We start from the raw sequence: 24,642 nt of genomic DNA, 5'->3' as shown, positions 1-24,642 counted from the left end.
ACTAGCATAATGGTGGCTAACCAATTAGCGGCTAACGTAGCAGTCGACATTTTTACTTTTGCCTTACAGATGATCCACAAAGTAGGAAGTCGGAATGAATAATGAATCAAAATGTCAAGTAGAAACCTAGCAAAGTAAAAGCAGAAGGGCTGAACTATTAATGTAATGTAAAACGTTCAATCTCTACCTTTCACTATTACGGAAGCCTTTGTAATAACATGACATATTTTCCCATGTGTGGTTTGAGGTTATTTAAAACATGACAAATTCCCACTCACGGTCTCATGTGTTCCGCGTCGTTCACGTCAGCAGCGGTGACCGGTAATAACGACGGCGCTGCAATAACACCGCTGTTATTTTTAAAAGCGTGCGGCGGAGGAAAGGACATAGCTGTGGCCGAGTTTACACAGCACGGCGGTTTGGGAATTGAGCAGCGACCAGCGACCGCGTTCTGCTTTGGTCGCTCTCCCCGCAGACACGCCGCGGCAGGAATGCAGGCCGGCGGAAAAACCGGGAGCTAATAAGCAATATACGCTGAGAGCTTTTTGGTGATGATTGACAATCTCTGGAAGATACGAACACGGCGTTGCCAAAAGTTTGGGTCATCTCACCTTCCCAGGAAGCACTTTGGGAAGGTGCTGAGTTTGCGTTTCCGATCCTTGATGAGGTGTCCTTTGCTCATGAGCTGGTAGAGCTTCTCCCCCTTCTCGGATACCATCAGCCACGTGTCCTGCTCCATGCCCAGCGTCAGACCTACGGCACACATGTAGCACGTCGTCAGAAGTATCAGGCACACGCGAATGTTCCGTCATTGGGTTCCGAGCGGGATGCGAAGACGTACTCTTGCGACGTTCGCGCTCCTTCATGATGGCCTCAAGCCACTCGTGCTTCTCCTCGGCCGTCTTGGCCATGCACACGAACCACTTGTTCTTGGCCGTGTTGTGGATCTTCCAACCGTTGTTGACGATGTTGCCGGAGCTGTGGTAGTCGGCTGCGGGGGACGTCCAGTGACCGAATGGCGTTTGTCGTTTTCAAGAAAGGCAAGATGTAAAAATAGTAGTCAGGATGTGTCATTTTTATTGGAAAGGACGCCTATTTTGTGTTTTTGGTCGTTTTGGGGAAACAGAACTTTATTTGGATCTCCCGTTACTACATGTGTGGTCCATTCGAGCAGCCGGAGTGTGTAACCAAACCATGCCAATCATCATTACCATGTGTCTACCGTTATTTTGAAAATACTTCAAGGGCATTTCCTCAACCGCAGGCAGCAAGTGTACACATGGGTGGGGGAGTTTTCAATATAAGGAAAGCCAAGCCGTAATTCACTTGTCGGACATGCAAGGCTGATATCCCGCCCACCCAGGAGCCGCCACCTGCCCTGCCGCGTCCATCACACAGCAAACACGGAGAGTTCAGGAAATAGAGGCCTTCCACTAAAATAAAAGCGATAATCAGAGGCTGCGCGCGGCCAAGAGACACAAGCAATCAGCAGGCAGGCCGCAGGAACACTTAAGGATACGGCAACGCCACTCGAGTACTGAAAAAGTCATCGGAATGTGTCATGTGGAAGGCGCATAACGAGGAGACTAATTCTAAAAAATAAAATAAATCTTTTCTGGTGAGGATTAGGGACTTAGAAGAGCGGCCTGGCATGTGTTTAGCTGCATAAGCTAGCCAAGTAGCAGGTAGAGCTAGTGCGTAGCAAGTTAGCTTAGCGCCTAGTGCAAAAAAAAAAAAAAAAAACACAGACCAAAATAAAATCAGCAGTGTTAAGCCACTTAAAGCCATGAAAAAAAAAACTCCAAAATAATACATATAAAAAAAATCATTTGATAAGCAACAAGCATATCTTAGCTCATCAGTGAACGCGAGATGCTAACGTAGCTGTGTACATCTTCATTCTGTCTTGTCAGCACAAACAAAAGGACCCAAATGAAATACTTAAAAAATAAAATTCCACACCAGAAACAGAAGAACCAAATGAAAGTGGTTCGGTCGCAAAAAAATGTTGTTCAACTCTTTATCGAACAGATACAAGACGTGCATGACTCACCCGTGCCGTCGTCCACATTTTCCACTTCCATCACTTCGGTGTTGATTCTACCTCGGAACAGGTAGCGAGGAGCCTCTGTGGTTGCTTTGCTGTTTTTCAAACGTCTTGGAGGATAACAGAAATGGCAGGTGTCAAAAAATCTTTTTCACATCCTGAAAAAGCTGGCGCACCCCCCATTAGCGGTGTGCTTCCACAAAAAAGGTCAAAATTGTCTTTTGGATTTTTTTTAAAGCAGTCTTTAGCAAATTTTGTGAGCCATGCATCTCCTTCAAAATTCTGGCAGACTTTACGCATTCCCTCTGTTCCTAATTTTTAAACCGCAAAGCCCTTTCCACACCGATGTCATTGTAACATAAAAATCATTTAATTGATGTCCTATTGATGTTAAATTGACATCAGATGCCCACTGGGACATCCTCAAAAACCTGGCGCACCCCCTTTTCCATGCACAAAAAAACTATTTTGGGATATTTTTACAGTGGTTTTCTTCCCAAATAATGTAATCTATGCACCCTCGTCAATAGGTTGTTGGTGCGCCACCTCGCCTGGCAAAACCTCCCAAAATAAATCGCGCACCCCCCTTTCCCCCCATTTTTTTAACTATCCCAATTTTTTTGATGCCTCAAACTTTTCCTCTTCAAAAAAGCCTTTTAGGTATTCAAGAAGCAGTCTTAGTCGAGCCTTTTAAGCCCTGAAAGTCGGCGCACCCCACCATTTTAAGCCGATGAAAACAGCGTTCCCACCATAAAACGTGACTAAAGGCATCAATTACCCAAACAAGACAAAAGAACCCGAACGATTCGAGGCGAGCCACCTGTTTTTCTTCTTGCAGTAGACCAGGAGCTTGTCAAACAGGAAGAAGATCCTCTCCTGTACGTTCCCGGCGGAGATCTTAAGCAGGACGCCGTGCATGAGCATCTCCGTGCATGTGTCGGTAATGTTGGATCCCTGACAACACACACACACACACACACATTACAGAGACGTTTGGATGCAGCACAATATTGAATATTCACACATGGGGAAGAGAGGAGATTACAAAAGCTCGGCCTTTCCGGCCCAATCTCTCGGGGGAGCGAAAAAAAAACACACCCCGCTTCCTCTTCTAATGGTGTCCATAGAATAACATCCTGTGTGTGTGCGTGTGTGTGTGTGTTATATGGTGTAAGGAAAATGTCTTTCCCCTCACCTTGCCTGCTCTTGGGGGAGTTGGTGCGCCATGTTAGATTGCCCTCCCCCCTCCCCCCTCACAGCTAAAAATAACTCAACCAACCACGCAAGTCTTTTTACATTCTATTGCTCTTTCAGGACCTTTTTAACATCCAAGGAGCCCGAACAGATGTTTGAGTCATTTTGTAGCACCAGACGCTTCCTTAAAGTTGTCTCTCTCACTCACACACACGCACACCTCCCAAATTAGCATGCCATAATCCATGTTCTACCATCATGTTTAGTCCTTTATAGGTCAATAAAAACATAATTGGTCATTTAAAACCAAGTGGAAAATTGCTCAGTGACCTTTAAATATATATACATTTTTTTTATTACACAAATTGTTCTCCAACAAATGTATTCGGCAAGTATTTCATGATAAATCGAATTACAAATGACAAAAGCAAAAATTGCCAGTTACAAATACAAAACAAAAAAAGGAAAATAATTTTTTTTTTTTTTTTTTAAAAGTAATTACCAATTGGTTTAAAAAAAAAAACAAGTTACTAAAGTTAAGAGCAATCTGAAGATTTTGTGCTTTGCATCACAAAAAAAAGGCATTTCAACAGGGGGGTGTAGACTTTTTATATCCACTGAAAAAAAAAAAAAAAAGCGCCCCGCAAAGGAGAAGCGTCATTTTTCCTATTTTCGAAAAAAGTGTTTAATGAGCGCCCAGTCAAGCGTTCCAACAGCTGTTTAGTTATTTTGATGTCACCTTCATTCCTTCCATCATAAAAGCAAAGCAGACCTTTAAAGCATCATTTAGTCTCATTTCTCATTTCCTCTACTTTTAACCCGCCAGAAATAACAAGCCGAGATGTGGACGATGACTCGGGAACGACAGAGCAGTCAGTTTTTTTTTACCATTTAGCACTAATTATGATCAAATTTCAAGCTTCGAGAGCCCAAAAAGTGGAAGTGACCGCCGTGACAAAAACTCTGGCAGTGGGACTCTTTATAAGAAACGAAAATTGACAAGTTGACCTCATGCAATTTTTATGCATTTTAGATAATTGATGCAGAAATTGTATTGTTGTTATTTCTGCCACTCTGTGACATTAGCGTTTCATTTTGGATGTTGGCGTGAGTACATTTTTCTTTTCAAATTAAGAGTGACTTAAGAAAATGAAGCAACTTCAGGACTACTGCCCAATAAATATCATTTGTTCCGGAGCTTTCCTGCAAATGTCCCCGAAATGACACACGCCATAAAACCATTAAAAAAAAAAAAAAAAAAAGTTCATGAAGAGCCTACTTAGTGTACAGCAACACTAGCATGCTTAAATACACAAACAACGGAGGCTTTTGTGAAGATGCCGAACATCTCAGGGCACCGATCGGATCTTTTTTTTTTGGTCGTACAATTAGCGGCCCTGTTCGTGGTAGACAGACTGACCCAATTATCAAAAGACCCCCGAAGCGGAACGCGACGGTTGACGTCGTTGAAACGCACCTCCCAGCCCTCGATGTGCGATTGCCACTCTTCCAGGAGCTCCAACTTCTCCATCTGCCGCTTGGCTTCGTTGATGCCGGAGCACACGGCTTTCATCACCTGAAGCGATTCCTGCACCAGCGCGTAGTCCTCGTGCTTCTTGGGTGTGCGCTTAAGCAGCTCCTGAAGGAGTGGAAGGGAAAAAAAAAAAAGACATATATTATAACAATTTGAATTGGATTTTATTTGGAGTGAACGCATAAAATGACATTTTCAACACGTATTCGTCAGCTTCTGATTGCGCATCTCAGTTACAATATGATTTCCACATGACAAGGCCTGGCAGCTGTGACAATTCCAAACAGCCCAGCGTCAAATGACCTTATTTGTCTAACACTTGTGTGTGTGTGTGTGTGTGTGGGTATCCCGGCGGCTGTTTGGACAAAGTCTGAGCGGGTTCACGCGTGAAAACAGGATGAAGGAGACCCGAGGCCTTTGAACGTGGTTTTCCTTTCGCCCGCGTAGGCGGAAATTTGAGGAGTGACGAGCGGGATTGGAGGACAGGTACGAAGCGAAACGTTACAGCTGGGCCGGCCGAGGAAGTGCTTCATACGTAGCCAGCGCCTTGAGACTTGGCTGGATTCAGTCCACTTAGCCTCATCACAAACAAACAATGCATCGCGCTATCGGCATGCTAACGGTTAGCGTCCAGAGTCATGATATAAATACAAGACATAACAAAACACAGACAAGAAGGAGCAGCACAATGAAATGAATTGCAGCATGAAGTCATGATCTTGATTTTTTTTTTTATGTTATTTTGCAGCATTTTAACATCATCGAGTACATTTTTCCATATTAGAAACACCAAGAAATATTTTAAAATATTGCTGAATTTCATTTAAATAACTCATACTTACTAAATTAATTTTGTATATTTTTTTTAATTTTAATATGAAATGCTGATTTTAATTTTGTGAATTTATTTCAGGCAATTCACTTAAATTAAATATTTAAATTTATGTATTTATTTTTAATTGAATAATTTTATTTAATACATTGAAATGAATATATTTTTTAGGAAACATTCTGTCTTATAAAATTATTTCTCTATAATTATTTTTTTTGTTTGTTTTACTTTTTCCTCCATTGAAATTTTGACATAACACTCCGCCAAAACCATCTACGAACCACTGAGGTGGAAATCTAACTGTACCCTTTTAGATCAAGGACCTCAGACCGACTTTTCTGAAAATATAGGTGCAAAATCAACGTACTCGGAGCAGCAGCGGATACTTGCAGATCCTCTGAATGGGCGCCACCAGGTAACCCTCCAGCGGCACTTCAGTGTTCTTCCGGCCGCCCAGCAACATGCAGTTCTACAGAAAACACAGCAAACTTGCTGAGAGGGAATCCAACATTTTTTTTTTTCCATTCCGGCTTTGTGATGCTCCCCTTGTGGAAGTCCTTTGGAGCGCGGCAGGAAGTGGAAGTCCTCCCACGCGCGTCAGCTGTCTCGTTCACGCAAACGCAACACACACATGAATGAGAGTCCAACACGTCATTTGTCAAATTACAGACCTTGATGAGGGCTTTACCGATGTGTAACGATAACGTTAATACGCTCTCATTTGATGACACAAAGACTCACAATATGTTCTTGCTTAAAAAAGGTTCCCCATTAAACCAGTGAAAATCTATTTTGAACTCGCCACATTGAGTCGTACCTCAAATTAAAAGATTTGATGACGCCTTCTACAGAGCTGGAACTGTTACACCAATATATCCTCACATGATGACGCAGTGATGAAAAAAAATAACAGAGCATTTTGGGAAAAAAAAGTATTTGGCTCGCAATTTCACCCTTAACGATGTGACAAGTACATTTTCATCACATTGAGTATTAAATTAAAATCCTGGGAGAGTGCTTTCCCCAATTGGTAACTATGAAGTCAATATTATGGAGGACCCGAAAGTGCCAAAATTAAATAAATAAATACAGCATGAAATGTTTAATTATTAAATAATTATAATATATATATATATATATATATATATATATATATATAATTAAATAATTAATTAAATTAATAAATAATTAAATACAGAAATATTTATCTAGATTTTTTTTACATATAATTATTGGTGATTTAATTAATGAATGACACATTTATTTATTTAATTCCATATTTAATTAATTAATGACAATTTTAATTAATTCATGACAATTTTAATTAAATATTTCAAGGTGTGCTTATTTATTTATTTAATTTTGGCACTTTCAATATAGCCTCACATGGTGATGCAATGCCCCAAAAATTAAAAAAAATAAATAAAATAAAAAGAATCCGTTTTTTGACACTTTTCGAGGCATCCTCTCACCAGCAAGCATGTGCGGACGCTGCGGATCTTGTTGAGTTCCAGCAGCAGCCTCTGCGCCTTCTCGTGATTTCCGCAGTACTCATCGTAAATCTGGAACCGCCGCCGCTGCAAAGCGAACACAATTGCTGCTCGTGTGAGCGTCTGGGCTTTTTTTTTTTTTGTTTTTTTTTTGGGGCCCTCGCTTATTTCAAGTGCTCGTGACTCACAAAGTGCAAGAAGCAGCGTCCGACTTCGTGGTGAGCGTGCGGGTCGGGCTGCAGCAGCTCCTCCACCATGGACAGGAAGTCTTTGTGCACCGCCAGGATGTCCACGATGTTGGAGAATAACACCTGAGAGAGGCGTTGGAGAGAGTGTCTGGAATCAAGTCGGCGGCACGAGGGAAGCGTCTTGAGTCCGAGCAAAAACTCAAGCACGCAGCGTCTTTCATCTTGTAATTTAAAACATCAAGACGGCGAGAACGGAGGAGGCTTTCACGCGACACTGGTGCGAGAAATTCAATCCAAATGTTTTTTGTTTTTTTTTTGCCTTTTGGTTGCTAGCCTGCAAGTGGACAAAGTACGGCCCGCCGAGCACTTTTTCAAAACCTGTAATATTTGTTGCATTCATTTCAAGGGAGGGAGAACGGGATACTCCCAAACAAACCATAAATTGGCGGGAGATGTCGGACAACCTCGAGGATGTAACTGTAAATATCCGCTGGATGCTTGTTTATCGTAGCCGTAAATATTAGTCAAAGAAAATCTTCACCTTGACTGTTTCTTCCGTGATGTTCTTGTCCATTTTGGTGGCGGCGTATTGGTGCAGTCGATGCAGGAACACCTGGAAGAGGACAACGACAGTGAGACTGGTGTTTTCAGACTGAGGTTATTATTATAGTAACTAAATTATTCAAATTAAAAACAAACAAAAAAATGTCGTTAACGTTTGTGGCATTTGTTCCGATTGTTTGTTGCAGGTTGTTATGGTTGTGTGGGCTTAAAAAAAAAAAAAAAAAAAAAAAAAAAATCGCAATCGTTCACTGCCATTGATGGATATAGACACCAAAAAGTACATTCATTTTATTGGTGCTGGGAGTAAATGAGTAAATTGGCGTACTCCCAATGAGTGGTGTTATTTTTGTATTTACTCTCGAGGATTCGCAGCTCTCTCTTTTAAATTCACTTGTGGGGGGAAAACAAGCTGGCTTGTCAGATGATTACAGAGAAACACTTCCGAGGAAAACTGTAACAGCGAGTGCTGGAATTTTTGTTGTTGTTTTTGTTTTTTTGTGAGGGGGCTACTTCAATAATGAGGCTCTTTGTTGTGCTCCAACTGGTTGATTAGCATTCTGCAGCCGGCCTCGTCTCGAAACTCCCCGACACTCGGCTGCATTAGCATGCCATTAGAAAGTCTAATATGTATAAACACGGCGCGAGCGGACCTCGACACGGATTTTCAGTGTCGGGCCCGAGCGGAAGGTCAGCTTCCGGCTAACGACGTACGGAGTGAAATAATCAGGAAGAGGAAAAAGTGGAACTGCTTAGATAAGAAATCACATTTATAGGCAATAAAAATTTAATTACAAAATAAAACAAAAACAACAAAAATACAAAATGCTAAAAGTGAGATTTAAATACAGAAAGGTGACAATATATAGTTAAAAAAATTGTTACATTTTTTGGCGAAAAACAAATGTGTAGAAAATATTGTGAAAAATAGAAAAAATTAAAAAAAAAGACAATGCTATACAAAATAGAGAAAACACAAAAGTATTAGAACAGAAAAATGCAAATCAGACAAAAAATGAAAAATATGACAAAATACAAATATCATAAAAATACAAAATGACAAGCGGCACAAATTTCAGAAAATACCAAAACAGAAGAAAAAAATAAAAAAACACCAGAAAATACAATATAAATAAAAAGAGATGAAAAAATGATCTTTAAAAATCTTGGAAAAATGAATATAGCTTTCAAATAAAAATATTAATGACCCAAAAAATGTCAAATACAAAATTGACCTTGAAACGTACAAGCAATAGAAGAAAACACAAAAACATCCCGGAAAAAATAAATACAAACAGAAAATCACCAACATTTTCAAGAGAACTACTAAGCATGTGAAATGTTATTGCAGTTCACCGCTTCATCCCAGCTTTGAAATGCTCGCCATCATTATTATTATTATTATTATTAATTCTGCTTATTGGTGCACAGTGTATGTTATTCCTGGAACAAAGTCTGAGAGAAGGAAAAAAAACATGCGCCTTTTGAAGAAAAGCAGCAAAGCTTCATGGGTAATTTAGCTAAAAGTGAAGCCCTGGAAGACGTCCAAGATAGGAAGCTGACTCATTGGATTTATGGACCTGGGCCGAAGCCCTTTTTTTGGGGGGACGGCCCATAAATATACACTTCATTTGCCTAATTGCGTTGTGCTTTTACTGGGTCAGCCAAATGCTTTTTTATTTACTAGCGCCGGAGCAAAGCGACGATTGTTCGCAATGTGACGGCGCTAAGTCCGGAGGGGAGCCTTTTTGAACCCCAACATCGGATCCAGGGCTGTCTGGACGCCGGCCAGGCCTGAATCCCGAGTGGACACTGCGTGCATTGGCGACGCTCGTCCGGCCTCGTTGGCCAGCCGCGTCACGTCCGACGTTGGCCGTTAAAAGCTTTCAAATGAGCTTGGACACAGAGAAGCAACTGCGGTGTTATTTTGTCTTCCAAACGCTTTGATTTGGAGTATAAGATGCACAAAAATGTACTGAGCATAAGCAAGCTAAGTATGCACAAGATTGCTTTGACTCAAAACACTCAAGAGGATAAAGATTACAAAGTGGTGCTTTAAGCTACGGGAAATAATAATAACGCTATGTTGTTGCTAGCTTGTGAACTAAAATGCTAAATGTCACGCCACTGAGGTTAGGCCAGGATACGTAGCCTGCTAAGCTAGCACCTGTAGACACCAAAACAATAATATTAAGCAACTCCGTCATGATTAAAAGCTGGCGAGTTCCCCAATTAACATTCGACCTTTCTTTCTAGCGCAGATGAGGATTTTCTGTCACATTTCGACGTTTTTTTTTTGCCTTAAGTATCGATGGATGGTATCAGCAGCTTCTACGAGTACCCGATACCTTAAAATATGCTTGGTATCGGTCCAATACGATACCTGATATTGTTACTAGCTCATCCCTATTATACAAATATTGGATAGGAAATACAGAAGACTAAAAACAATCAATATGCTAAACCACAATCGACGAAAGATATCTCATTGTTCCAAAAAAATAAATAAATAAATAAAAAAAATCAAGAAACTGTCAAGACTTCATCAGATCATCAAAAAACTTGCTAAGTGGAGATATTCACAGAGACGACATTTATGGAGTTTTATTGTATTTTTTTTTTTTTTATTCCTTCAAAAACAGCTCCCCCGGGCTTGTCACATGGTAAACATTGGCTTGTCCGACTTGGGCTCCCTGCCTGCTGCTGTTCAAGCAGGAAGCAGGCAGCACAATGTAAAGATGGGCAGGGCCAGCAAGGAAGGAAGGAAAGGAAAGAAGGAAGGAAGGAAGGAAGTCCTGCTTGAGAAATTCTCTCCAAAACAAAAGCAAAAAAAAATAGACGGAAAGCGCTTGGTTGTTTCTTAAGCCAAGCAGCTGAAGCAGAAACTGCTTCCGTTACAAGAAAATAGGAGAATATTCAAGATGGTAATCAAATATTATAATAATCAATTATGTTTTCGATTAATTGATGAATGCAAACATTATTTAGCCGATTTTTTTGAAGCGTTAATATCGCCCAAGCAAATATTAAACCGATTAATCATTCGTCCCAAACGTATGCAATACAAACAACTATATCGAGCTTGGAGACAAGTGTGTGCGCAAATACATTTGTGTGTGTGCGTGTGCGTGTGCGTGCGTGTGTGTGTGTGTGTGTGTGGTGAAAGGGAAAAGTGCAGGGCGGGTCACAGAGAGTGGACGCCGGCCAGGAGGTTCTGTGGAACTGATTTTGTAAAGCACGCTTCCTGCGGGAGGAATTCCTCCGAGGTTTGGAAATGCTGTGGAACAATGAGGGTGTTGCACCCCCCCCCCCCCCCCCCCCAAAAAAAAAAAAAACACAATCCACCTTGAACATGCATGCTACACCATCAAACTACAGTGGGTCCAGTTGAATGTGTCATTGGACTTGCTCATCGGTATCACTTCATCTCGATTTGGGAATTTGTGTGGGAAAATATCCCAACTTTGTGACGCTAAGCTCCCGAATCACCATCACTCATTTCAATGGGCATCCGACAGCGCACCCCTCCTTTTTATACCGACTCATCTCGGCCCCGTCGGACGCATCCGGCACGGACCTTTCCGGCCAGAACAGACTCGCCTTGTAACGAAGCGGCCAATCCCCCTCAAATGAATTCCCGTGGAGATAAAAGGAGGAGGCGGAGGAATGAGGACACACACGTTCGCAGGCGTGCACATTACACACGCACACACACACACACACACACACACACACACACACTCTGTTCTAAGAAAGGCCAGATTGTGATCCATCCCATCCCCACTCGTCCCTAATATGAGTTCCATTAGAAACATGTGCGCCCGAGATAGCAATACAAAGCAAGACTCAACCTTCATTAATGCAGACTAAAGTGGCTTTTTGCCCCTAAATATTACGATTTAATGCGATTATTTTTTTTTTTCTAGGTGCGCTTTCCAATGTTCTTTTTAGGCTGAGCATACCTCAAAAGAAGCATGAGATTTTAAAGTAAAAACACACTCAAGATAATGCCTTGGATTCATAAACTGTATTGTTTGTACGGCAGAACTATCACACAATTAAAATAATGTACCATACCATTACACAGTTAATATCGCGCACCACTGGGGGTGCGCGTGCCACACGTTTAGGAATCGAAAGTGTGTATAATATGTATAATATATTTTTTTCCCCAAATAAGTGGTGCACCTGGCTCATTGTACTACATTTGCCGAGATTTTCCAAACTTGTTTACACCATGTGCACACCCATGTGTGTTTCCCTTCCACACATGGGTTATTGAAGAGGGGTGCGCGTAGCACGGTTTAACACATTTTCTTTTTTTTGGGTCAGGAAATGCACTAATAGCGCCTTTCCAAACTTGTTTACACCATGCACACCTCCAAGTGTTTTTTTTTTGTTTGTTTGTTTGTTTTTTACATATAGCGATACCAAAGGGGGTGCACTTAGTGTATTTAAGCACATCTTTTTTAATTAGTTCGCTGCATTTCAATCTACACTGACTATGAAGCACCTGCAATGAACAATGTGCAAGGTGAAATCTCCTCAGCCCCATCTTGACCACCAAGGGTGTGAACACTTTTCCTCCTTTCTCAAATCCAACTCACCGAGAGGAACTCCAGCGTGGAAACATAATTCCGTTCTGTCTTGAGAAGCTCGTTGAGGACGCACACCCGCAAACGAAGCTGCTTGTCCAAATCCTTCCCGCTCTCGCTTCTGTGCTCGCTCCTGCTCTCCTCGGTCATGGTGTCAAAAAAAAAAAAAAAAGCAAACTAAAGAAAAATTATACTTTCCCGAGCATGGTTAAAATAAGAGTGGGGCAGTTTTGACTGTTAAGTTTGCTAAGACTTCCAGAGGTGGTCAAACGTCTAAAAAGTGGCGAAAGGTTGTCTAAAACAAAGTGCAAAGTGGAGGAAGGATGCAAGCCGGTTTAAAGTGAGCCCATGTGACTTCCACACAGCTTTTTATGACCAGTCTGCCTCACTTCAAACTCGTTAAGTGGCAGTCAAGCAAGCATGATAAACAAATTAATCCCCGGTAGAGTTTTCAAAGTAAACTCATGTCGTCTCCCGGTTTTAAAACAATCGGAACCAAACCACTTAGTTGCAACTATGAAATACATTAACCATTAATATAAACTAAATATGCCAATATTAGTACATTTTAGCCTATGTTATGGTTAATGTGTTGTTTCATGCTCGTACTTTGATAGTACAATCACTTAACTTCCGGTTTTGGAAAACCTTGACTGATACAGCACTTCCATTTAAACTTTTCACAAACGACACGACTAAAACGGGTAATGTTACTATAATAACTGGAACCATTAACAATTACTGTAGAGTATATTACATTTTTGACACGAGACAATCGCTAAACTTGGGCAAACATTACCCTCTAGTGGCCACAATTGTTACTACAGGTCTCTGCCATGGCTGTGATGGATATTTGCCACCACCAGAGGAGGCCATTGATTTGAATTAAAATAATCGTTTTGGCTATATGGAATATTCAGAATAATCCACAAACATGAGAAAATACAAAAAAAATACAAAAATAATACATAGAATTCGACAACTAATGTAAACTATTAAATATCAAGTGCAAAAATACCCTAATATTAGATAAGTTAAATGAATATTAGAAAAAAATTACAGAAGTGTTACTGAAAGAAATATTTAAAAAATACTTGAAAGTAATGCAAAAAATATAAAATAAAATATACAATAATTGGAAAAAGGATACCAAAATATTTGAAGAAATACTTGACAAGTATTCATCAGCTGGTTTGCCTTCTAGTCTGGTCACAAACTTTTCATGTTTTGACATTCTCACATATCGTTAAAGTGAAAAAAGAAACTAACCAGTGCTCCAGCCTAACAACAACACAATTCCTGTTCAACTATTCTGTGGGTTAATAAAAACAAAAAAACTAAGCCAGTACAAGTGAATGAGGAAAAACACAAACATTCCCATGCTGCTGTAACAGTGAGCGCGAAGAGGAGGAGGGTGCTGTTTTAGGGCTACACTAGCCTGCAATTGGGCGTAAAACAGGTGGCGCTCTTGTTGACACAAGGCAAGCATGTGAAAAATGTGCTGCCATCGCGGAAAAGTTACAAAAGGAACAGCCGGCGGTTTTTATATTTAATCGCCGCGTCAAACAGAGGGGCAGAACATCATGAAATGAAATATGCTCGTTTGATGACATTGTTAAACACTCTGAACATTTTTTTTATTTGCAAACACACCTTTTTGAGACCACGTTACGCACTATTTTTGCCAATATTGTGACTGTAAGTGAAAATTAACTCAAAACGTGATACGGAAACCACGAGTGGCCCCCTCTGGTGGTAGGTGAAAGGATTACAGAAAGAGATGTTGAACCTGTGCTTACTTAATGTGACAGTGCCCTTTTTTATCCACTGTAGTATATTTGTCTAATAAAGCAGCATAAACAACATTTTTTAATTGTTGACATTTTTAACATGAGAGCAAAACAAAAAAAAACTAATTAAAAATAAACAAAAAAGTAGTGAAACATATAAAATAGCAAAAAGTAAAATCATTTCAGTTGAAAAATACGCAATGATGAGATTTTAAAAAAATACTTATTATAAAAAATGGCTTGCCCATCACGACAAAAAAATACACAAATACTGGGGAAGAGGACAAAAGTATTAAAAAATATTTTGATAAATCTGAACAAAACACTGACTTTCATTAGCATGAGAAAACCATTTGGTGAGCATTAAAATAATCAAATAAAACACAAACGACTTCTTTAAATATTATATAATTTACCCGATGTTATCAAAAACATTGGCTATCCGTTTTAAATCAGACTTTCATATTTTTATCATAGTTTATTTCCATTTTTGCGTGTTGGTGAATGCGCATGCGCAACGCGCAGTGTAGCGCTCCAACAGCGCACCACGTGACCCTCCGTCGTCAACCGAGCAGGCTGGTTTAAAAGCAAGCGAGGTGCTAAATGCTCCCCCCCTCCTTTCTTCCTCCACCTCCTCCTCCTCTTCTTCCTCACATTTGGCACCTCCTGCGCATCAGGTGTCAAAAACGGTTCTTCCAGTCTGAGTTGGACCGACTGGACTCCAGTCACCGGACCAACTTCATCCTTGGAACTTTAACGGTTTTTTTGGGGGGGGGGGGGTCCCGCATCCCATATCACATGATGACAGTGGACTTTCGTCTTTTTTTGCTGCACAGTGTGATAATCTTCAGCGGCGTGCTATGCGCACACGCACTCTACAAGAACCGCTACGCTGGGTGAGTAAAGAAGTAAAAATAAAGACCCCCCTCTCACTCAGGAACCCCCCGCCCCCCTCCAACTGCTACTCCTTTTCCATTCATGTGTGGCCATGAGGGATGAGACGCAATTGCAATCAGATGTGTCGCAGTGTGGATTTTCTCATCTGCAGCGAACAAAGAGAGGGTCTATATGTGCTTTTTGATGATTTAAGACCTGCATGCAAGAATGTGGCTTTTGGAACATCGCAACCAGGACTGGTTATTTTTTTTGTTGTTATTGTGTTTTTTTTGACCGAGGAACTTCAATCTGTTCACAACTTCAAGAAAGTGTTTGAAGTCAATGTTTGAAAATTCCTCGCTGGAGTACAAGTGGAAAATAGCAAAGTGTGGGGCATACTGGGAGAAAAAAACACACACGTTAAAAGTGTAATATTGTGCAAGTAAATATTTTGGAGATTGAAGTAATATTCCAAGAATAATCGTGCAATTTTTTTAGGTTATCGTCGTAATATTGCGAGAGGCGTCGTAAGTTTTTTTTTTTTTTATATAACCGTCGTAATATTACGAGAATAAAGACAGACATATTTTTTTAGATTCAAGTCGTAATATTACAAGAGTGAAATTGTATATTTTTGAGAATTTTTTCATAATTCTTTTAAAATGAAGTAATACATTTTCAAGATTAAAGTCATAAGATTTATACAGTACACCATATATGTGTGCGTATGGATGTATTTTTACATGTCAATATTAAAAGTCATAAATATTAAGATGGAAAAAATATCACCCAAAAAAAATCATTGGTATATTTTCAACAATTTTTTAAATATATTCCAGTCATTAAAGGTTATATATATCATCAAAGCTGTTTGTTTTGGTGATTAAAATTAAAAGAAATTAAAATAATACATACAAAATCTTTCAGAGATGAAATTTGCAAAATTTTGAAAAAAAATGGCAAATTTTTGAGACGACTCCAAAAAGTTTAAGGAAAACCAAAGCAGCCGCCTGCACTTAATCCTTTCCGCTGGTTGAAGTGAGTTTCAACGAGGCACTCTGACATCTGCCGCATGGCGGCTGTTCATGTCTTGGATTAATCTTAAATTACACAAATGGCTTGTATGCCGGTTTAGTCAATGGAGCTTTTGATGAAGAGGAGGAGGAGGAGGAGGAAGGGGGGAGGCACCTCGTCTCATTTCCTCCCCCGTATAAGCAAGTGTACTGTACATTGATGCATTTTGGATGCGTGTCAAATAAGAGCAGACTGCTTGACAAATTTGGTGCACTTTTCTTTTTACCTTTCGCATGGACAATAATCAACGTATTGTTACGTCGGTGCAAATGGCGCTCAAGGGGGTACCTAATAAAGTGGCCGGTGAGTGTTTTGTCGCCCCAAGTCATGCCGTCATTGAGGGCGCCTTGCTTCCTGTGGGACATTGTAAAAAAATAAAATAAAATTGTGCAAACACACACACACACACGTAATGAAAATTCTTCTTGCTTGGGTTAACGGAAGATAATTGCGAAGAACTCCACTACATTGAAATGAGCAAACCCACCGATGATGTCCGCAATGCGAGTCCGAGGGCACTTTGACGTCAATTTCAGTCGACAGCAGAGGGCAGCGTCGGACAAATGGCCTCCCCCTGAGATGGATGAAAACTGGTGGTTTAATCTGCTTCATTTCCTTTTTCTCGCCAACGCATACCCAAATTTGAATAAATAGTCGCCTTCCATTTTGTCTTCTAAACAAGCACTACTCTAAAGGGCTGCTTCCAAAGTGCGTGCTACCTGTTGAAACGCGATCCTGTGATGACTTCATTCAATGTCTTCCATTAGACGTCTGCTGTGCGGCAAAAAAATAATTAAAGGCGACGGTAACGTAACACTTGTTTGTTATTCTTGCAGCGATCAAGTCTTCAGGATAAGCCCCAATAATGACGAGGAGGTTTGCACGCTCAGGAAGATGCTAGAAAGCATCAAGGTCGGCTCTTGTCTTGGAATATTAGGACCACAAAAAAAAAAAAAAAAAAAACATACAAATACACTAATGAGTTTGTTTTATTCGTTTCAGGTGGACTTGTGGCAGCCGACCAGCGTTTCTCTGATCAGTCGGAATGCTACGGTGGATGTGCATGTTAAACGCAGAGACACCCGGCGACTGCACGCCGCCTTAAGGAAGGAACGAATCAAATATAGGTGACAAAATGTTCTCTGTGATAACGCGGTGTTATGTCAGATTGCTTTTGATTGGATATTTAGGTTCACAAGAATTGAGTCCAAATGTCGCTCGAAGAAAGTCGGAACGTTGATAGGAAATATTATTAGTTGCAAAAATATTGTCAAATTACAAAATCACGCCGCTGAAGTTGGAGGAGTAAAAAAAAAAAAAATGTTCGTAGAGGAAAAAAAAATCATACATTTCCAGGTAATTTTTCACCAAAAATGTTGGTGCATTTGGAAGCGAAATATTATGAGAACAATATTGTATTTTCAGTGGAAAATAAAAAAAAAAAATGTTGGAAATTCCTAGAAAAGATTTGAACAACACTTTAAATTTGCATGATGTGAAAAAAAATCACACATTCCGAAAATAGTAAATTCCAAGAAAAAAAAATATGTGCAGCATTTTTATTAATTTATGAGAAAATAAATAAAGGTTACGTGGGCCTTCAAAGCATCATTAAACTACCGGCTATATTTTACCGCAAACATTTTTAATATAGCGCTGCACTATTCTTTATAACGTGATGTTGATCTCCTCCTCCCGCAGCGTTTTTATCTCTAATCTGCAGCAGGAAATTGAAAAGCAGGTAAGACGTCCCTCGTCTCGCAAGCGGAGGTCAGACAGTCAATACGACTACGAGATCTACCACTCCCTGGAGGAGGTAATCTTCCTTCTGTGTCCTACCCACACACCTACGCTACTTTATACATATTTTCTACGCCGCTATTCCGTCTGAACGGAATGCGCTATGATTTTTTTGGAGCGTTCAAAATTAGGACGACACTTATTAAAAATTCAATTGAACTGGATTGATTTCAAATTTTTTTTTTTTTTTTTAGATTTTCACCATGGAACGTGAAATTTGGTAGGCACGTCTATCACGTGTGGACCCCCAAAAAATTATATTTAAAAAAAAACAAACAAAAAAAAAACTGGAATTTTTCTCACGTGTACTTTTAGAAAATTCAGCCCCTGGAGCTGCTTTTCCCAAGCAACATGAAATTTGGTAGGCATTTCTATCGTGAGTAGACCCACAAAAAAGTCTCAAGAACCAATGCCCTAAAAGCCACAGGAAGTCTGCTATTTTGTTTGGAGACACCATTTTAGGACTGTTTTGACCATTTCCAGGGTTTCGTTCCAAAGCGATAATTTGATGCTGATCGCGTCCCAAAGAGATGGAGAATAAAGTTTAAAACAGATAATGCTTGTTTATTCCCACCATAAAGATCCAGAAGTGGATGTTCGAGATGAACGCAACTCACTCCGACCTGCTCAACATGTTCTCCATCGGGAAGTCGTACGAAGGACGACCGCTTTACGTCCTTCAGGTAAGAAGCGTCAAGACGATTAAAAAGGAAATGCTAAACTGATAACATTTATCTTCCGTCAGCTAGGAAAGAGAAGTCGCCCGCAGAAAAAAGCCGTCTGGATTGATTGCGGGGTGCACGCCAGGGAGTGGATAGGACCCGCCTTTTGTCAGTGGTTCGTCAAAGAGGTAGTGCTACTTTCCTGTCGAAATGTATACACGAAAAAGTTTCAGCCCCGAATGCTTGCACAAATAATTTCAACAAGACTCGTTTATGGTCCAGAAGCAGACATTTACAAGTTTCATCATGAACTCAAACTCTTAAAAGTCACGCCAGAGCCAAACCAGAGCCACGCTTTTAAAATCTTTTAATGGCTCACTTTGCCTGAAAAGTACATTGCTGGCTTCGGGACGCCTGGTTTTAATAACGGAAGGTTTTGAAAAAAAAAAAAAAGTATGAGTTTCATTATTGAGTGCGGTCAAAGTTTACAATGGCTTGTTTGGAGTCTATGCTTTTAACGTGTCAATGCTTTTTCTCATTATTTATGTTTGGTAAAATGCCCCCCCCCACTCCTCTGAAAAAAAATTGCTGTGTTTATAGCCACAAAAATTGTCAGGAATGTATCCCTGAAAAGAAACAGGAAGTGTGCCATTTTGGTTTGAAGCAGCCATCTTGGGATCATTTTGGCCGTTTTTAGAGTTCTTTTAATTTGCCCCTGAAGCCTTTTTTTTGGCTAGCCACATGGAATTTGGTAAGCTTGTCTATCATTAGAAGACCACCCACAAAAAAAAAAAATAAACTTTCAAGAACCCATAGCAGAATAGACAGAGAAATATTTACATTTTGGTTAGAAGCAGCCATCTTGGAATCATTTGCGGCCATTTTTTGAGTTCTTTTAATTTGCAATATATTTGCTTTCTGAATCTGACCCATTCCATTTTTTTGATGGTTTAGTCACATATTTTTCTCAAAACAGATTTATTCTATGCTTTCATAAATGTGGAAATTAAATTGCATTAAAACCCCAGAAACCTATGATGGAAAAAAACAAACATCATGTAGTACCCTTGGTTGGCCACAAGAGATCAGGGTCTCATTGTCGTTAAACTGTGTCAATGAACATCATCATCCAGCAATTTGAAGATCTTGGCAAGTGGTGGAGAGGTAACGTTAGTTTTTTATATAATTTGCCTAATATCTCCTTTCAGGCCCTTCATTCCTACCGATACGACTCGGCAATGAGACGACTGCTCAACCAGCTCAATTTCTTCATCATGCCTGTCTTCAATGTGGACGGGTATCACTTCAGCTGGACTACGGTAACCTGGACCAACCCACATATGGCGATAAACATCTATAAGTGGCATTTAGATTAATAGTTTTATTCCCTGTGCAAGGATCGCTTCTGGAGGAAGACGAGATCCAAAAATCGCAAGTTCCACTGTCGAGGGGTGGATGCCAACAGGAACTGGAAAGTCAAATGGTGTGGTGAGTGTGATCACAAAACAGGTAAAACAACATTGACAAAATGCTCAGAGAAAAAGCATTTCCATTTAAAAAAAAACTAAAAACATAATGTCATCCATTTCAAAACAGTTTGAAATAATTCTGAAATGTTTTAATTGTTTCAGTTTTGAATAATAGAACCTTTTGCTATATTTTAATTGAATTAATTGCTCAGATTAATCTAATTTTAAATGAATTACAGTTTAAATAAAAATCTATTTTAACTCAAAATATTTACAATAAAATGAAATATAAAATATATTTCAATGATTAAAATATTTGAAAAATTGAAGATAATATAAGGTAGACTTTAATGAACAAAGAATATATTGAATTAATTAAGCTATTTACTAGTAACTTAAAATTCTTTGAAATAAACATAGAAAATAAATAAAATTTATAAATCTATTTAATATCAATAAAAAAATTATTCTAATGTAACTATTTCCATGATGCATCCTTCTCATTTTTTGTCACAAATATCTTTATGGACTAGAATTGATTAAATAAATAGTTTGTTTTTTTAACAATAAATAATAATTGCATTACATTTATTTTATTGAAATGATATATTTCATAACACGATTATCTGAAAATCATTTGAAATAAAGAGCAATGTAATTTTTTTTAAATACATTTATTAGTTTTGTTAAAATAAAATTGTATTAGTGAATAATGTACAAAACAGCATATATGTACTTTATGACAATTTATATTGTGGAACCTCCAAGACTGAACACAACATTCTTGCTAAACATGTTTTTTTTTTTCTTCCGTGGGACAAGCGTAAAAATACAATTTAGTTTAAACTTGAGCGTTCGATATTGCTTCCGCTATATCTTTTGCGGTTATCATGATGTCATCACGGGAAGCAGAACAAACTCGGACTGAAATTCCACGGTTCCAACTGAAGAGGGTCCAGTGTATTTGTTAGGTTCTAGACCAGCCATCTCCTCCTCAAAAAAAAAAACCTCACAAATGCAAAAGTGACCATATTACTGCAAATTAATGACACCATGTTTTTTATAAAGTTGTCGGAGAGAAGCTAAATCGTCTAGGTTGCCTTGCTTGCCTAGCACAATCTCAGCGTCCAGCTGCTCCGGGTTCTCCGGTTCAAATTTTGACGTCAACTTCTCGATGTCGGTGAGCAACGTAGCGAGCAGGTCGTCCTTCTCCTGCAGGGCCTGGCCGGCGTGCCGCTGCACGTGCTCCCACTCGGCTTTAAACTGCTGCCACTCGCCGTTGATGGCGTCCACAATGGTCTTGGTGTTCTCCTCGGCGCTCTTCTTGAGCTCCTCGCATTCTTGCATCCAGTACTTGCGCACGTTGGCCGTTTCCTGCCGGGAGGCCGCCAGAGCATCCTGCAAGCCGCTGGCCTCCGCTTGTTTCTCTTCGAGCTTCTCCGACAAGTCCTTTGGCGTCTGAACCTCGTCCAGAGCTTCTCGGAGCATCTGCCGCTCCTCCCGGTGGTGTTGGCGCTCCAGTTCAATCTCCCGCGTGAGAGCGACTATGGCCGCTGGGAGTTCCTCGTCCACCAGCGCTTTGGTCTCCCGCTGGACCTTCAGCTCCTCCTTCAGATGGAAGACAGACCTTTGCAGCTCGGAGGCCTCCGATTCCAGTTTGACGATCTGTCCCGACAAGGCGGTGTGGTCCGCTCCGAGCAGGCAGTTCTCTTTGGTCAGCTTGGCGATCACGTCGTCCTTCTCCATGACGCTTCGGCTCATGTGCCATTGCTGGCGGTCCATTTCCGCCTTGTAGTAGACGGCGGTGTCGGTGCTGTGCCTCTGGATGCTCTGCAGCTTGGCGTTGAATTGAGCCGCCATCTCCTCGGCGTGCCACTGCGCGCTCTCCCACTGAGCTTGCAGCTGCGCCGCCGCTTCCTGCTCGCGGACGCTCCACCACTGCTGCCACTCGGCGTTGACGGCCGCCACGATGTTCTCAGAGTCGTCCTCGCGGGCCCTCTTGAGCAGGTCGTGCTCCTCCATCCAATACTGCCGCACCTGCACCGTTTCTCGCTGAGCTGCGGCCAGAATGTCTTGAAGGACGCCCATCTCGTGCTCCCTTTCCCGGAGCTTGTGCTCAATCGCCGGGGCGCTGCGGTCACTCCTCGCCTCGTCCAGAGCTTTCTGGAGCCTCTGGCGCTCCCTGTGGTGGCTCTGGCGCTCACTCTCCATCTGCGCTCTCAGGGCAGTGTTTTGAGCGACCAGGCCGCGGTTTGAGCTCTCGCTGTAGAAGAGCGCCCTCTTGAGGCCACTCTGTTTGGAGTAACCTCCTTCTGCCACCATTGCCTGATGCCGTTGGTGGTGCGTCTGAAACAACAGTTAAGACTTTTTGAGCGTGCGCCTTAACTCCAAGCGCTTCAAACCTGTCCACTCACTTCACCGTCAATGGTAGTAAAAGAGTTTATTTTACCTGGGCTGGCAGGAAATGAGTACATTGTCATGCAAATACATGACTTGGCTTGATTATTATGTACGTTTAAGTCAACATTTTTACAGTTTAACTCATTCACGACCAGCCGAGGAAAAAAAAAAAAAGGGGTTTTGACGTCTTAAGCCGTCAATGGCAGTAAATGAGTTATTACATTCGCAAAAGGAGAACTCACCCTCCTTGGATAGTCTGCAACTGGCGTGCTTGCAAACTCCCTGTTGCCCACACTTGGGCTTGGACTCTCCAAGTTATCCATGATATTTGCTAATTCGCCATTACTGTTGAACCGTTTTGTTTTTTTTTCTCCACTAATTCTAATGCAATGTTTGGGGCGAAAAAAAAAAAAAAGAAAAGTGCTAATGTCGATAGTGAAGGAAAAGAGTTCGTGGCGTCAAAGCCCCCCGGTTACAAAGGGGCGATGTAAGGAAAATGTCATTTTGAGGGCTTTGTGATCAAGGTGCTGACACTTGGATGACACGTGTGAACAACATGACCTCATCAATAAGAATGATGGCTAACTGCTAGCACAGCATTAGCATGTGGCTAATTAGCATGAAATGGGGCAGACCAAGGTGGGCGTGATGATTTTAAGTCATTCACGACCAGCCCAGTTCAAAAAAATTTTTTAAAATGGATCTTTGACGTCTATAGCCGTCAATGGCAGTGAATGAGTTAATTGCCATAATGGCATAAACAGCAAAAAATCTCTCCCAAATGTAATGGTAAAATGGAATCAATTTGTTTTGCAGAAGAGGGCGCTTCCTCCCACCCCTGCGACGACACCTATTGCGGCCCCTACCCCGAATCCGAACCCGAGGTCAGGGCTGTCGTCAAGTTCCTGCGCAAGCAAAAGAAGCGCGTCAAGGCCTACATTTCCGTGCATGCCTACGCTCAGATGCTCCTCTACCCGTACTCGTACAAGTACGCCGCCATCCCCAACTTTAACTGCGTGGTAAGACCGCCAAAGTGAGGAATAATCAACTTGGGACGAAACCTGCCAAAAAAAATCTTATTTTTCTCATTGCAGGAGTCAGCAGCTCACAATGCGGTGACGGCACTGTACTCAGCTTATGGAGTCAAGTACAGATATGGTCCTGCTTCTACGACCTTATGTGAGTATATTGTATCTTTTGAGGTACTATCCTCTCTGGGCTTCTCAGAACAGCAGTTATATTTGTCGTTCTTCGCAGAGGATAAAGAATATATGTATGTGACTGCACGTGGTGTTAACACACGTGATGCTAATTATTCACATGTGCCTTAGTCATTTTTTTTTTTTCTGTTTGCATTAAACTAGTCAAGCCTTTTCAAGGCACCGCTGTACACAATTAGAAATAAATGTAAGAAATAAAAGATGTCAAAAATAAGGTGCAGGATTTACCTTTATGTTCGTCTCTTTCCCAAAGACGTTAGCTCGGGCAGTTCCATCGACTGGGCCTACAGGACCGGGATCCCATATGCGTTCGCCTTCGAGCTGCGGGACACGGGCTACTTCGGCTTCCTGCTGCCGGAGACCCTCATCAACCCCACGTGCACCGAGACCACGCGGGCCGTGAAGGCCATCGCGTCGGGCCTGCTCAAGAAATGCCACACAGACGCCGAAGCCTTCCCGTATATATGAATGTGCTCACTGTGTTGTTTTTAGACCATGACAATACACGACATCAGGACCATAAGCTGTCATTGAAGCGCTCGTTATCATCCGGCGGCTCTTTTGAATTAAAATTCGACATTCAAGTGGCATGCTTGGAACTGGTTGTGTTGCGTTGCGATTGCCTTCATTACTGCAACATTGTCTTTGTGTGTCATTAGTAAGGGTAGTCGTACCTTTTCATTTATTACTTAGGTATGAATCATAAATATTGAACTTGTGATGTATTAATTGTGTGTCTTTATGTGTGATCTTGTACTTGAATATATTTGTTTTTATATAGTGATACGTTTTATGTTTACTCACATATTTTTAGAAAACACAACAAAATACAAAAAGTAGACATACAAGGGAGGGTCTGCATTTCATTCATGTTGGGTTGTCAGTATTACTGTAATGAAAAAATAAATTA

At 40.8% G+C, this 24,642-nt stretch overlaps 3 protein-coding genes across 4 annotated transcripts in view; 1 reads left to right on the top strand and 2 right to left on the bottom strand.

Moving 5' to 3' along the window:
* The window catches only part of prex2 (phosphatidylinositol-3,4,5-trisphosphate-dependent Rac exchange factor 2), a 31,490-nt gene extending 18,660 nt beyond the window's left edge, over nt 1-12,830 (bottom strand). For both annotated transcript variants that reach the window (XM_088282481.1, XM_088282482.1), the window contains exons 1-10: nt 12,454-12,830; nt 7,827-7,898; nt 7,286-7,408; nt 7,080-7,184; nt 5,975-6,076; nt 4,719-4,880; nt 2,868-3,001; nt 2,054-2,157; nt 842-991; nt 612-753 (exon numbers count right to left, since the gene is read on the bottom strand). In XM_088282481.1, coding sequence (XP_088138607.1) covers nt 612-753; nt 842-991; nt 2,054-2,157; nt 2,868-3,001; nt 4,719-4,880; nt 5,975-6,076; nt 7,080-7,184; nt 7,286-7,408; nt 7,827-7,898; nt 12,454-12,591 — 1,232 coding nt within the window. In that variant the 5' untranslated portion in view covers nt 12,592-12,830. The remainder of the gene's footprint in view (nt 1-611; nt 754-841; nt 992-2,053; nt 2,158-2,867; nt 3,002-4,718; nt 4,881-5,974; nt 6,077-7,079; nt 7,185-7,285; nt 7,409-7,826; nt 7,899-12,453) is intronic.
* Nucleotides 12,831-14,813: 1,983 nt separating this feature from the next.
* Nucleotides 14,814-24,280, top strand: cpa6 (carboxypeptidase A6). Its single transcript, XM_088282483.1, has 11 exons — nt 14,814-15,127; nt 17,018-17,093; nt 17,184-17,308; nt 17,883-17,997; nt 18,563-18,664; nt 18,727-18,831; nt 19,852-19,962; nt 20,041-20,131; nt 23,329-23,531; nt 23,607-23,691; nt 23,986-24,280. The coding sequence occupies exons 1-11, from the start codon at nt 14,835-14,837 to the stop codon at nt 24,198-24,200; spliced, it is 1,521 nt and encodes a 506-aa protein (XP_088138609.1). The 5' UTR covers nt 14,814-14,834; the 3' UTR covers nt 24,201-24,280.
* LOC148318498 (uncharacterized) lies at nt 21,016-22,939 on the bottom strand. Its single transcript, XM_088282484.1, has 3 exons — nt 22,755-22,939; nt 21,658-22,458; nt 21,016-21,570 (listed from the first exon to the last, which is right to left on the bottom strand). Exons 1-3 carry the CDS (start codon nt 22,833-22,835, stop codon nt 21,145-21,147), a joined length of 1,308 nt encoding a protein of 435 aa, XP_088138610.1. The 5' UTR covers nt 22,836-22,939; the 3' UTR covers nt 21,016-21,144.
* Nucleotides 24,281-24,642: the final 362 nt, after the last annotated feature.

Source organism: Idiotropiscis lumnitzeri, chromosome 19 (assembly GCF_059441095.1).
Source record: "Idiotropiscis lumnitzeri isolate Australia: NSW breed Sydney's pygmy pipehorse chromosome 19, RoL_Ilum_1.0, whole genome shotgun sequence".
NCBI classification, from domain to species: Eukaryota; Metazoa; Chordata; class Actinopteri; order Syngnathiformes; family Syngnathidae; genus Idiotropiscis; species Idiotropiscis lumnitzeri.
This window is presented reverse-complemented; position numbering and strand designations above follow the sequence as displayed.

Coding starts and splice junctions, on each gene's coding strand:
- LOC148318498 (XM_088282484.1), bottom strand. CDS start 22,835: ATGGATAACTTGGAGAGTCCAAGCCCAAGTGTGGGCAACAGGGAGTTT. Junction 22,459..22,754: donor TTGCAGACTATCCAAGGAGG/GTGAGTTCTCCT, acceptor CTGTTGTTTCAG/ACGCACCACCAACGGCATCA. Junction 21,571..21,657: donor AGGAACTCCCAGCGGCCATA/GTCGCTCTCACG, acceptor GACGAGGTTCAG/ACGCCAAAGGACTTGTCGGA.
- cpa6 (XM_088282483.1), top strand. CDS start 14,835: ATGCTCCCCCCCTCCTTTCTTCCTCCACCTCCTCCTCCTCTTCTTCCT. Junction 17,998..18,562: donor TCTACCACTCCCTGGAGGAG/GTAATCTTCCTT, acceptor CCCACCATAAAG/ATCCAGAAGTGGATGTTCGA. Junction 23,692..23,985: donor TCCTGCTTCTACGACCTTAT/GTGAGTATATTG, acceptor TCTTTCCCAAAG/ACGTTAGCTCGGGCAGTTCC.